Genomic DNA, 12,500 nt, shown 5'->3' with positions numbered 1-12,500 from the left:
CAGGGATTTGAAATCATATTTTTTCTAATAGCAAATTCCATCAGGTTTAAACATACTGTTGTATTATTATGTTCAAAGGATACAGTACATCCAGATGTATTGATGTATTTGTAATTACCATTTTATAGATTCCCTTTAGTACTGTTCTCTAGCCAAAGGCATAGGAGTTGGTATTCTCCCACAAACAGAATTAAAGATTAAACATTATTGATCTGTTCCATTAGAACCCCATGTGTGTGAGTGAGTGTGTGTTTCATGCGTGTTCATTTATTGACTACCCCATCTCCCCTTGGGTTATTACGAATGACCTTTGATCTCTCTGCAGTTACCCACAATGCCCAAGCTGCCACAAATGGACCTGATCGCCGAGCTGAAGAAGAAGCAGGTCACATCGCTGGTGCGGGAGGGCAAGGACGGCGCCATCGAGGACATCATCACAGGTCAGTGTGGGAGGGTTACAGGGGTCAGAGGTCAGAGGGTGAAGGGTCAAATCGAAAACACGGTCCCACAACACCTCAGATTTAACTGGACATGGAATGGCTTAGTCGTCAGTACCAGCAGAGTGAGAAGCCTTTAATGGATCTTAAGGGAGAAATCCGGCGAGTTTTCACATAGATCTCCGTTTCTCAAGGTCACCGAGTACGAAACAAAACAAAAACGATCCGTTTTACCTAACTCGAGTTGCCACAACCAGTAGCTAATGCAGCCAGGCAGCTACAGCGTTAGACTCTGTGGGCATGTACATGGGGGCTCAAGGACATGGGGGGAGGGGGGGTCACTCCTGGATGCCTGCCTGTTTCTTTTTACCATCTGTGGCTATGTCTAGTGCTGTATACTGTCAAATGTCCAATAGAGCGTCTGTAGGAACACAATAGCATTGAGCATGAGTTGAGCATGTTATAGTCACTGTAATGCCAGATGAATGTTTTCATTATTCGTGATATAGAGTTGTCATTGTGAAATCTCTAGAATATGTACTATTTGCTATTTACTAGTTTATTTACTACTTTTTATTTGATCCTTCATCCTTATGTATCTCTTTCTTTCCAAAGAAATACATTCCTATTTACTTCCATGGTAAATAGTTACATGACTCGTTGGAAGACTTCCTCTACTATGCCCACTGCCTCTGCTTTTATACGTACTTTTATACTCTGTCTTATATCTTTTATTGGGGCAGTCGTGGCCCACTGGTTAGCACTCTGGACTTGTAACCGGAGGGTTGCCGGTTCGAGGCCCGACCAGTGGGCCGCGGCTGAAGTGCCCTTGAGCAAGGCACCTAACCCCTCACTGCTCCCCGAGCGCCGCCGTTGTAGCAGGCAGCTCACTGCGCCGAGATTAGTGTGTGCTTCACCTCACTGTGTGTTCACTGTGTGTTCACTGTGTGCTGTTTGTGTTTCACTAATTCACCGATTGGGTTAAATGCAGAGACCAAATTTCCCTCACGGGATCAAAAAAGTATATATACTTATACTTCTCTCTGTTATCCTCCAGCAAAACTACTCATCACTTCATCTTACTTCATCTTTTCCCATCAATGATCTTAGTCACTCTATTCTCTTCCTCTTTTTCCTTCATCTCTTTCTCGTCTCCTTCTCTCTCCCTCTCTCTCTCCCTCTCTCTGTGTGTCTCTCAGCTCTGAAGTCTGTTCCTTTCACGGCGCGCTCAGGGAAGCGTTCCTCTCGCCTGCTCTGCGATTCGGGCTTCAGTGACGACAGCCCCTCCTAACTCCACTGTCCCCTTTCCCTGCCTCTCTGCTCCGCTCTGACGTCACAGAGGTATCCTGCACTTTCTCTGTCTTTCTACGTCTGACGGGTGTGGTCAGATTTAGTCAACGTTTCCGGTCGAATATTTCTCATTCTTTCTTTCTTTTCAGATTGTATATTCACGCAATAGCTTTGGCTTTCGTCACTCTTTGTTCTAGTTTCTATGCCTTTTCCTCTATGCTCTCCCTCTCTTTGTGTCTTCTCTCTGACAACATCTCATGGTTTTTTTTTTCTGTTTCTGTTGAATTGTTTTATCTCTGTGCTCGTCTGAAGCGCTGTTTTATTTTTCTGTTTGAAGACACATTTTCGGCTGTTCGGCTCCCATTGGGATTCATGAAAGTTGCTATATATTAGCGCCCCCTCGCTCTCTTTCTCTCTCTCTCTCTCACACACACACACTCTCTCTCTCTCTGTGCTAAAGCTGCTCTGTGATGAACATTTGATTTTGTATCTTTATTATGGGATGCATGTCTCCCCAGGAGACCTTCCCCAGCGTTTGAGTCCCCTTTGCTTTAGTGATTTCTTAGAAAAACTGCATAATGAGTTCATTTCTGCAGCAGCCATGGGGACTAGAGTACAGTATTTCTGATGAGGCAGAAAACTCTCTGTTTCTCTCTCTCGCTCTGTTTTAGCATGATTGTCTGTAAGCATAACTGTCTGTCACCCTATAACTAATCAACTGATTTGTCCGACTGGTTGTAAATTTAAAACTCTGTCTGTGATAACTTGCATACTTCACATGCATATTTCAAGTGCTTTTCTATGTGTGTTTAGCCGGCCTGTTTTCTATTTGTGACTGTCTTGCTGTCTCTGTCGTGTGCTTGCTGTCTGATACATAAATGCTTTTTGAGTGGCCTGCTTTTTTCTTCAGAAACTGTCATGTTTGTTTTCTTATTTGCTTGGTTTCCACTGTGTGTGTGTGTGTATGTGTGTAGAAGGTGCTGTCTTTTTGTTTGTCTCTCTGTGTCTATCCAAATTCAAGGAAGGAGCTGTCTCCCTGTGTCTGTCGTCTAGTTCCTCAGACACGTAATGAGACAGACAGTCTGTCTCTGTCTTGCTGTGCAGCTTTCTCTTAATCTGTCTGTGTGTTCAGATTTGTCTGTTGAATGTTTGGTTCTGTAGAGCTATTTTTGTTTGGGAGGGTATATGTCTGTATGTCCAGCTCTGGTGGTCCGTACAGGCAGGTGTTTCCATAGAGGTATTTCTGTCTGTCTGGCAGTCTATCTTCCAGGGGTTATGGCTTTGAAGATTCCGTTTTTGGCCACCTGCTTTTAGGAAGATTTCTCTCTCTCGCTCTCTCTCTCTGTGTATTTGTGCCTGATAAGATGTATGCATGTGGGTGTACAGTATGACGTGTGATAAGATCCATTTGTGTGTATGTGTGTGAAAGGTTCCATGTGTGTTTGTGTGTGTGTGTATGTGATAAGATCCTTCTGTAAGTGTAAGTGTGTGTGTGTGTGCAAGCTATCTGATGTTTCTGTGTGTTGTGTGTGCAGGTCTGAGAAACCAGCCGTACATCCGTACAGATGGAGGCAGACGCAGCGCTAAGTGGAAGCCTGCTCAGCAGCTGCAGGTGTCCTCAGACATCTCTCTATAGTGCACGTACTATACACACACACACACACACACACAGATATGTGCACAGGCACAAACACTCATACATAAACACAGACACACACACACACACACACACACAGATATGCACAGGCACAAACACTCATACATAAACACAGACACACACACACACACACACAGATATGGGCACAGGCACAAACACTCATACATAAACACAGACACACACACACACACACACACACACACACACACACACACACACACACACAGATATGTGCACAGGCACAAACACTCATACATAAACACAGACACACACACACACACACACACTCAGATATGGGCACAGGCACAAACACTCATACATAAACACAGACACACACACACACACACACACACAGATATGGGCACAGGCACAAACACTCATACATAAACACAGACACACACACACACAGATATGTACACAGGCACAAACACATACATAAACATAGACACACACAAAGATGCGTGCACAGACACACATACATACACACACAAAGATGCGTGCACAGACACACATACATACACACACAAAGATGCGTGCACAGACACACATACATACACACACACACACATTATGATGTGCCCACTTGCATATGCACATTATTTTCTGCATCAAAGCTGCTGATTACTTATGAACTAATTAAATCTCGAATCAGCTGTTGTCACTTTCAATTGCATCATACTAGCCCTCCCTGAGTCTGTTCACACACACACACACCTACAAAAACCTGGAAGCACATGTACACAAACACACACAAAAACACACACACACACCTCAGGTTGGACTTGTTACTGAGGATCAGTATTTTGTCAGAACATTGCGATCTCACAGACAGAACTGAAGACACGAAGCAAAAAGCTCAGCCTGTACTTCTCCTCTCTCGCTCTCTCCCTCCTTCTCTTTCTCTCTCATCATTATGTTTCATAACTAGAGCTGGAACAGGAACAGACTTACCTGAGATCAGATGAGGTCAGATGTGTAAAAACAAGCAAAACTAAGGCGAACAAAATTGATTTCTGTGAACGTTTGCACACAAACAAGTCTACGTTTTTGGCAAAAAAACATGAATGCTGAACTAAAGGTTACCGTTTGGACAAACTTGGAATGTTCACTCAAAAACTGCAACATTTAAATGTTTAAAGACAATATGTTTGCCTCTGTTTTGCAGAATTTTAATGTACCTCAAGTGTACTGCCATCATTTAAACAGAAGCTCTCAGCAACTGTATGCAATCCGCTTGCAACACAATCCACTCAATATGTACAGTAATATATACAATAAATCATTTTATAATAATGGATGTTTATGAACAACACCTGTTGTTTTGGTTTGACCAATTAAAATTTTATACCTGGAAATGAGTTGTTTGTGGCTGTTTTTTGCAGTATATTGTTATTGTTATACTATATATTGGGAATGTACACATACACAAACTCACAAGACAAACATACAGACTCACACTCACACACATGTACAAACACACACACACACACACACACACACACACACACACACACACACACACACTTACTTACATCCAGTAAACAAGCTGAGCTTGTTTAATAAGAGATCCACTTTATTAGTCACAAAAACACAACAGGGATTTTACAAAACCAACAGTCTCAGATACATACAGTACATCTCTAGACTCTTCTCACAAAAGCAGCTACACATTGTTGTTGTTGTCGTTGTTTGTTTTTCTCATATATTCTTTGATTCTATTTTGTTTTCATTGTACATTTACGTCTATAACACGGCATGGCATTCACACATTGTATTGATTGAATAATCATGAAGTCTTTAGTACTTGTAAACGTTGCCATCACATTTCTTGTGGTTCCACTGGCAGCAGTCTCCCTACCTCACAATAGGGTTGTCACGGCAACAACAGTGTTTTTTTCCCCCCCATTGGCTTACAGTACCTCCACACAGTAATAAGGAATCATTACGGAACGCACAACAGTTAAAGGGATCGTATGTTGATCCACTTGCACTGAATAGATTTTTAACCAAAAAAATATCTTTCCTGTACAGTGTCTTTTAGTTTATGGTACAGTCTTCTGGTTGTAGAATGTCAACGGGAGACCTAATCTTTCTGCATGCAAAGATCTACAGTTTGATTACACTGTACATGCAGTAAGCTATCTCATTACTTTTTTTAAGGTGTATAGGCTATATATTCATATATGTATATATATGTATGTATATAAAAAAACATTTGAAATCAAATTGACGTAAAAATTCACCAAAAATTAAAACATCTCTCAATAATACAGACTATGTACAGATACTTTATACTCTCTATTCCATTTTAACATCCCATGATGAGGTTAGACCTCTACAGTGTGTGTGTACATACCCACACCACAAAGGTCCCTGCTTTGTCAAGACTTTTAAAAAGTAAAGAGAAACTAGAATATTTCTTGGCACTTCCTTTGAGAGAGCTACATAAGATCTCCTTAAGACCCCTAAAATGCAGATAAGCGGTTGTGGTTCCTCTAAAAGCTTCTCAGGTAAGCGTTGATAAATGTTACACACCATTAACTCAGGGTAATTGTAGTAGCCGTTCCTGTCATTTAGCATAAAACCTCGGGGCATTGAGTTGTGCCCTAACAGAGCCCTGAAGTGCAGTTCTATGTGTATGTAACTTGTGTTGTGTTGACAAGCACAGTACCACAATGGACTCCAACTTGCAATCTTGGACATGGATGGAAGGTGTGCTAGCAAGGAGGCTAAAACCCATAGGTGCTAGCATCTGTTGCTAGCATGTCAGGGAGTGAGGTATCCTCACTGCACAGTACCGTATCTCCTAGCTACCTACCCTCACACATACATTTGAATACTCCACGCATTCCACACACATTTCCTACTTGTCCCAACAGAATTCTTTCGAAAGGCGACAGTCACACTGATAACAACATGAAGGGGAGCTGAGGGGAGAGTAGAGTAGAACGATCGCTTCAAGCCATTTACGAATAATAATATACATGAATATGTGCTCACATCATCAATGTATAAAAATACAAAAATGTTTAATCTGATTAAAAAACGTATAATCTTGGTATGTAGTTTATTTTTCTTTTTTACATTAGATAGTACTTGGTACTTATGTCCAGTATAAGTCTAATATCAATAGCGCATCTTCTTGCTAAGAACTAGCTAAATATGATTCTTCTAATTTCTTTAGACGATTTCATTTGTAGTTAATTGAATGATCTAGGTGCATTTACACTACTGAGGTACAGTAAGATACTGTTCTGTCTATGCAATATATCTCTATATGTGTTGTATTTACTGTGAATAGTAGGCTAGTAGACAGTGTCAGTACACTAGTTGTAGAAGAGAGGGGGAGACTAAGAACTGGAAAATAAAGGAGAGAGAAACACAGGAAATTTCCAGAAAAAACCCTTGGGTAAAACTAACTGCATCACATTGATGCAGACCTGCCTGGCGGTAGGTGCTCGTTCACAATGAAAACGGGACTGACTGGTCTGTGTTTAAATGACAACATGGGGGGTAATAGCCACAGTGTTAAGTGTTCTACCGAGGTCAAAGATCAGAGGAAGCCTAGATAGGCACTAACTGAAACCAATTGCCCTGATTCAGCCAAACTGAACCCACATTTTCCCCACAAGTTGGGAAACAAAGAAAGTAAAATGACTGAAAGTTTACCCAGTTCGGTGTCAGTGTTTTGTCATAATTTGGGGGGGGGGGGGGGGTGAAAGAGAGACTTGAATCTCTTCTCTTCTTTTTCCTAACAGTAATCCAGACATTTGCAATCTGCTATATGAATGAAGTGCAGTTACTTAGAACAGCCACAAGGAGGCCAAGAGCAGGGATGTCAGATCGGATAGGTTCACAGGACAAGCATAATGTTGCTTGATAAATGATTGAAGGATGACAAATCGGTGGTGTGTGTGTGCGTGTGTGTGCGTGTATGTGTGTGTGTGTGTGTGGGGGGGGGGGGCTAGGGTAAGGTGGAGGTCACTAACTGACTCTATTCACAAGGGAGGATGTTTGCATCTCTTGCCTGGTTTTATACGCTTCTGCTGCTGCACTTCTGCACTTCACACAGAGCCAATGTCCCCAGAGTAGGTCCTCATGCTGTCACTCTGATACAGTGGCTGACAGACTGCTTGAGTGTGTGTGTGTGTGTGTGTGTGTGTGTGTGTGTGTGTGTGTGTGTGTGTTTGCGCGTCAGTGAGTGAAGTGCTAATGTGTGTGTGTGTGTGTGTGTGTGTGTGTTTGTGTGTGTGTGTATGTATGTGTGTGTGTGTGTGTGTGTGTGTGCCAGAGTCTGAGATGAAAACGAACCCTGAGCTAAGATAATGCTCTCAATTTCCAAACCGGAGGAAGAGAAGATGAGGAAGGATGATCTGAGAGAGAGAGAGAGAGAGAGAGAGAGAGAGCGCAAGCGTACCACTCTCTCTCTGAGTGCTTAAAGAAGAGAGTGAGTGAGAGACGTGAAAGGAATAAAAGCTAGACTGATTGATAGAGAGAAGAATCGAAAAAAGTGACAGATAAGTAGAGAGATAGACGGCGACGGAAAGAACGCGGGGGCGCCGACGACGACGCCGTCGAGTGTCAAAGCGGAGCCGTCTCCTGTAAGCCTCGGAGTTGAGCCTCGTACACTTTCAAGGCTGTCACATCCCTGGTGCTCGAGCCTCAAGAGACCCCACGATTGTCACACTGAAAGTGTCTTCCTTCGTTCCTCCTGGCCCACACACACACACACGTACCCACGTAGAGAGATCTCTCTCTCACACACACACACACACAGAGATCACACACACACATGCACTGTGACTGTTCCACCATTACGGCTCTTTTATACTCCTACTTGCTGTATGGATACGCTTTTACCCTGTCTACCCCCGTGTTCCACTGCAATGACATGTGATGTCTTCTTCTCTCTTCGCACGGCCTATAGAGGAGAACCCTAATGTAAGCCTCACACCCCTCACACAAAGTTATTCTACAGTGCAATACTCCAGCTGTTTAAGTGGTCGCCTGTGTGAATGGTACTCTAAGTAAGTAAGTAAGTATATACTCTTTTGATCCCGTGAGGGAAATTTGGTCTCTGCATTTATCCCAGTCCGTGAATTAGTGAAACACACTCAGCACACACTAATCCCGGCGCATTGAGCTGCCTGCAACAACAGCGGCACTCGGGGAGCAGTGAGGGGTTAGGTGCCTTGCTCAAGGGCACTTCAGCCATGCCTATTGGTCAGGGTTCGAACCGGCAACCCTCCGGTTACAAGTCCGAAGCGCTAACCAGTAGGCCACGGAGTGATGTATAGACTTCACAATGCATATCTGACATAGAACATGAAAATAAATATAATTCCAGGTCCATCGTTTTATGCTGTTTGAAATGTCCATCTCTGCCTCCATCCCTCCCCTCCTTCTCTCTCTATCTGTCTCTCACTCTTACTGCAAACTTCCTCTCCTCCAAAACACTTCAGAAAATGCTCCTCGTCAAGCCTCTGGGCCGAGTTCTTCTTCATGGTGTGAGAAAACACTTTAAAGTGGCAGTTACTCAGCTCAAGGGTGATAATGCACGGACTGATCTGACTTAGTGTTAACTCATTTCCTCTCAACAAAAGAAGACACTTCTCTACCCTCCCATAAACAACCCCAGCCCCCCCCCCCCCCCCAAACATACAAACAAACAAAACCAACTGAAGGCAGGGCAGGACCGAGGGAAAGGGGAAACTTGTTGTTACACTAATGCGCTCAGACACTAATCCAAGTTAGCCGTCACCCGCAGTACTAAAGCTGTCGAATGGTTTAACCTTTCTGTCACAAATCTGAGAGAAAAGAGGAGAAAAGACCCGAGAGGGGCTGTTTAAACAAGATGGCCGCCCCAGCACAGTGGAGCCACAGAGGGCAATGAGAGTTATGGTTACAGCATGGACAACACCGAGGACGGACCTCCCATCAGCAGCCCCTGAAGAGGACGTGTTTGTGCGGAGGGGGTAGGTTGGGTGGAGGAGGGGGCATTCGGTCAATTTGCCGGCCCTCTGGCTGTGGATAAAGACGTACGGATGTGGGTCAGTGCCCACCGTCTGATGGATGAGGGTGAGTTCAGCCCATACACAGGGGGTTGGCATGGGTAGGGGAGGGGGGGTTGGAATGGGTAGGGGTGGGGGGGTTGGCATGGGTAGGGGAGGGGGTACATCATTACACAGCAGTTGCTTAGAACAAAATACAAGGAGCTTATCTTGTCATCTTTTCCATGTTTTCTCTTCCTCCCTCGCTTTCTTTCTGTATTCTCTCCTCCTGTGGTGCGTGTGAAAGGCTGCAGCGGGGGGGTCCTGGAGCTCACGGTGCGCAGCACCCTCTCTGGGGGTTGGCACAGATCTCCTGGATTAGCATTACAGTGGGAGGTAGATGTGTGTGTAGCAAAGATGTGAGAATATCTGTGTTTGTGTCCAATGTGTGTTTGAGTGAGTATGCATGTGTGAAAAGTGTGTGTATGTGTATCTGTGTGAAAGTGTGAGTGTGTGTCTGTGTGAAAGTGTGTGTGTGTGTGGGAGGAATCAGGAGAATCAGGATATTAAGCATCAAGCCAACTAAGCCCCTCAGGGTTGTATTTCCTGGGTCCCTATGTCCTAACTCAACCAATCCGAGGTGCTAAGAGGGTCTCTCATCCTCATCCAGGACTTCCTCTGACGCTCCTAGCCATTACAGACACGCGTCAAACTGTAGCAGGTGACAATAGCAGCTAACCAGGGAACATATTGCACCCTTTTACTGTGTCAATCATGAGTAGCACACCATGAGTCCCACCGGAGAAAACATCATGACACCCACCATTCAAGACTTGTGCTTAACACCAGAGGTATTTATAGGAATTTGTAGGACTTTTCTTGGAATTTTGGTTAAAAAGCACTTGTATGTGGACTACTGTGAGGCACTATAGTTGCGGACCCCAGACATTTACTGTGCCAAGGCAACTGTGGGGGCTGAATTCATTTCTGGATTTAACTTATATCTTACATACTTAGATGAGTTTATATTTATATGTTTAATATGTTTAGATAAACCACCAATACATCATACATTTATGATTCTACAAACAGCTTCCTTCAACATTACATCAACTTATACAATAAGATTAATTACATATATGAGACCAGAAATGAACTGGGCTTCCACAGTGTCACTTGTCTGGTCGTTACTATAGGCGTGAGATTGGGCTTGGCTAGACTGTCCAGATTGCACCTGACCCTTAACCTGACTCTCGCCAGATGAATTTCGTTCCGCTTAGCTCCGCCTAGCTCCACTCACATCCATCTGGGATCGGTTCCATTGAGAGTGATTTCAGCATGAGGTTGTATGGTAGAGCCAATCAGGACGCAGGGCGGGAGTTTCATAGATGCGACGTAGCGTAGAAGCGACTGTGAGACTGTTCTCAGCATCACGGGTTGACTTTGATGTGAGTGGTTGAAGTAGCACGTCAATAGATGACGGACAAGTGGCTTATCCAAACTTATGCAAGCATTTTTTAATAAGGCCCAGCCTTCTGAAGCACCACTCCAATGGATCGATCCCAGATGGATGAGTGGAGCTAGGCGGCACGAAATTCATCTGGCGAGAATCAGTTTACCTGACCCTGGCTGTGTTCCAGCACAGAGCATGCTTGATAGCACCTTCACTTCCTTAGCATTCGCTGGCCCTTTTTGTATGTGTTCGTTATGCAGACGTGCCCTGCTAAACTATTTAGGTCAAACCACAGGCTAATGCTAACACAGAAATCCACTCCTTGCACCCCCCCCCACCCCTTCTTTCCCCCCCCCCTTTTTTTACGAGCACCACTTTGTCCTTGAAAAAGGCGTCAGAGCAAGTGAGAAAATCTCCGGACCCTGTGGCGGGTTCGGTTAGCGGCCCAGCGTGGCCGGCGGAACGAATCGGGCGAGAGAGAGAGAGAGAGAGAGAGAGAGAGAGAGAGAGAGAGGGAAAGAGAGAGAGTGAGGAAGAGAAAGCCACGCCATGCCGCCTTCCAGATCAACCCTACGGGAGAGAGGGAATAAGGGGGCGGAAATCGGGGCCGGGAGGCACGTGTGTGTGTGTGTGTGTGTGTGTGTGTGTGTGTGTGTGTGTGTGTGTGTGTGCAAACTGGAGAGGAACAGAAAGACAGGCCTTGCTGTCTTATCTCTCTCTCTCTCTTTCTCTCTCTTGCTCTCTTTCTCCACTCCAATCTCTTGCTCTCTCTCTCCACTCCTCTCTTTCTCTCTCTTTTGCTCTCTCTCTCTCCACTCCTCTCTCACTCCCTCGCTCTCTCTCTCTCCACTCCCTCTGGGCTCCTCCAGTCCTCTTCTACTCCTCTTTTTCTCTACTCCTCTTTTTCTCTACTCCTCTTTTTTTTTTCGCTCCTTTTTTTTTCCGAGGGGGATGGATCGGGACTGAGGATGCTGCTCTGCCCTGGCAGATAAGAGTCTCGCGGCGGATCACGACCGACTCCAGGGTCCTCTCGTTCTCTCTTCCGCCTGCCTCCGCTCTCGTTCTCTCTTCCGCCTGCCTCCGCTCTCTTACTCTCGCTCGTTGGCTTCGCCCTCTCATTCTTCCCCGCTCTTTCACGATGACTTCTTTAGAGTGTTTAAAATGTTTGTGCTTTTATCAGTCCCGCCTGTCATCCTCTTGTCTCTCTCTCTCTCTCTCTCTCTCTCTCTCTGTCAATCTTTCCTTTTCGTCTGTCATCCTCCCTCCATTCCTTGTCTTTCACTGGCAGACACCACAGCCCTTGCCATCTCTCTCTCTCTCTCTCTCTCTCTCTCTATCCATCTCTCCTCATCTCTCTATTTATTGGTCAGCCATCCACCCATCGTGAGGAGAGGGGCAGTTCAGAAGACAGCTGTGGAGGGCTTGAGAGGTTGGAATGGTGGAGAGAGGAGAGCTATCAGAGCTCCACATGCTGTGTGCTGTGTGCTGTGATATGCGTGTGAGAGGGCTGGGAACGGGAACAGCACAGAAAGGGCAACCTCGCTCACTCACTCTGGCAGCGCTCTGCTTTTTAGCTAAAGAGACCAGGGAGAACAAATGGAGATACTGTCACATAAACACACACACACACACACACACACACTCACACAGAGGGAGAGACACACACACACACA

The 12,500-nt window shown here is 44.9% G+C and overlaps 1 protein-coding gene across 6 annotated transcripts in view; it reads left to right on the top strand.

Moving 5' to 3' along the window:
- fmnl1b (formin-like 1b) overlaps positions 1 to 4,739 on the top strand; it is a 53,239-nt gene extending 48,500 nt beyond the window's left edge. For 4 of the 6 annotated variants that reach the window (XM_076297965.1, XM_076297964.1, XM_076297962.1 and 1 more), the window contains exons 25-26: positions 326 to 440; positions 3,263 to 4,739. In XM_076297965.1, the coding sequence (XP_076154080.1) occupies positions 326 to 440; positions 3,263 to 3,363 (216 nt within the window). In that variant the 3' untranslated portion in view covers positions 3,364 to 4,739. Of the gene's footprint in view, positions 1 to 325; positions 441 to 1,636; positions 2,106 to 3,262 lie in introns of those variants that run through there. The other 2 variants (XM_076297963.1, XM_076297967.1) reach the window with 2 other exon arrangements.
- Positions 4,740 to 12,500: the final 7,761 nt, after the last annotated feature.

This window comes from Alosa pseudoharengus, unplaced genomic scaffold (genome assembly GCF_046254945.1).
Source record: "Alosa pseudoharengus isolate Yale_2024_CS ecotype anadromous, Long Island Sound unplaced genomic scaffold, YU_APseudo_1.1 YU_APseudo_1.1_scf_21, whole genome shotgun sequence".
Classification (NCBI taxonomy): Eukaryota; Metazoa; Chordata; class Actinopteri; order Clupeiformes; family Clupeidae; genus Alosa; species Alosa pseudoharengus.
Note: the sequence above shows the minus strand (reverse complement) of the source record. Positions and strands in the feature narration are given on the sequence as shown.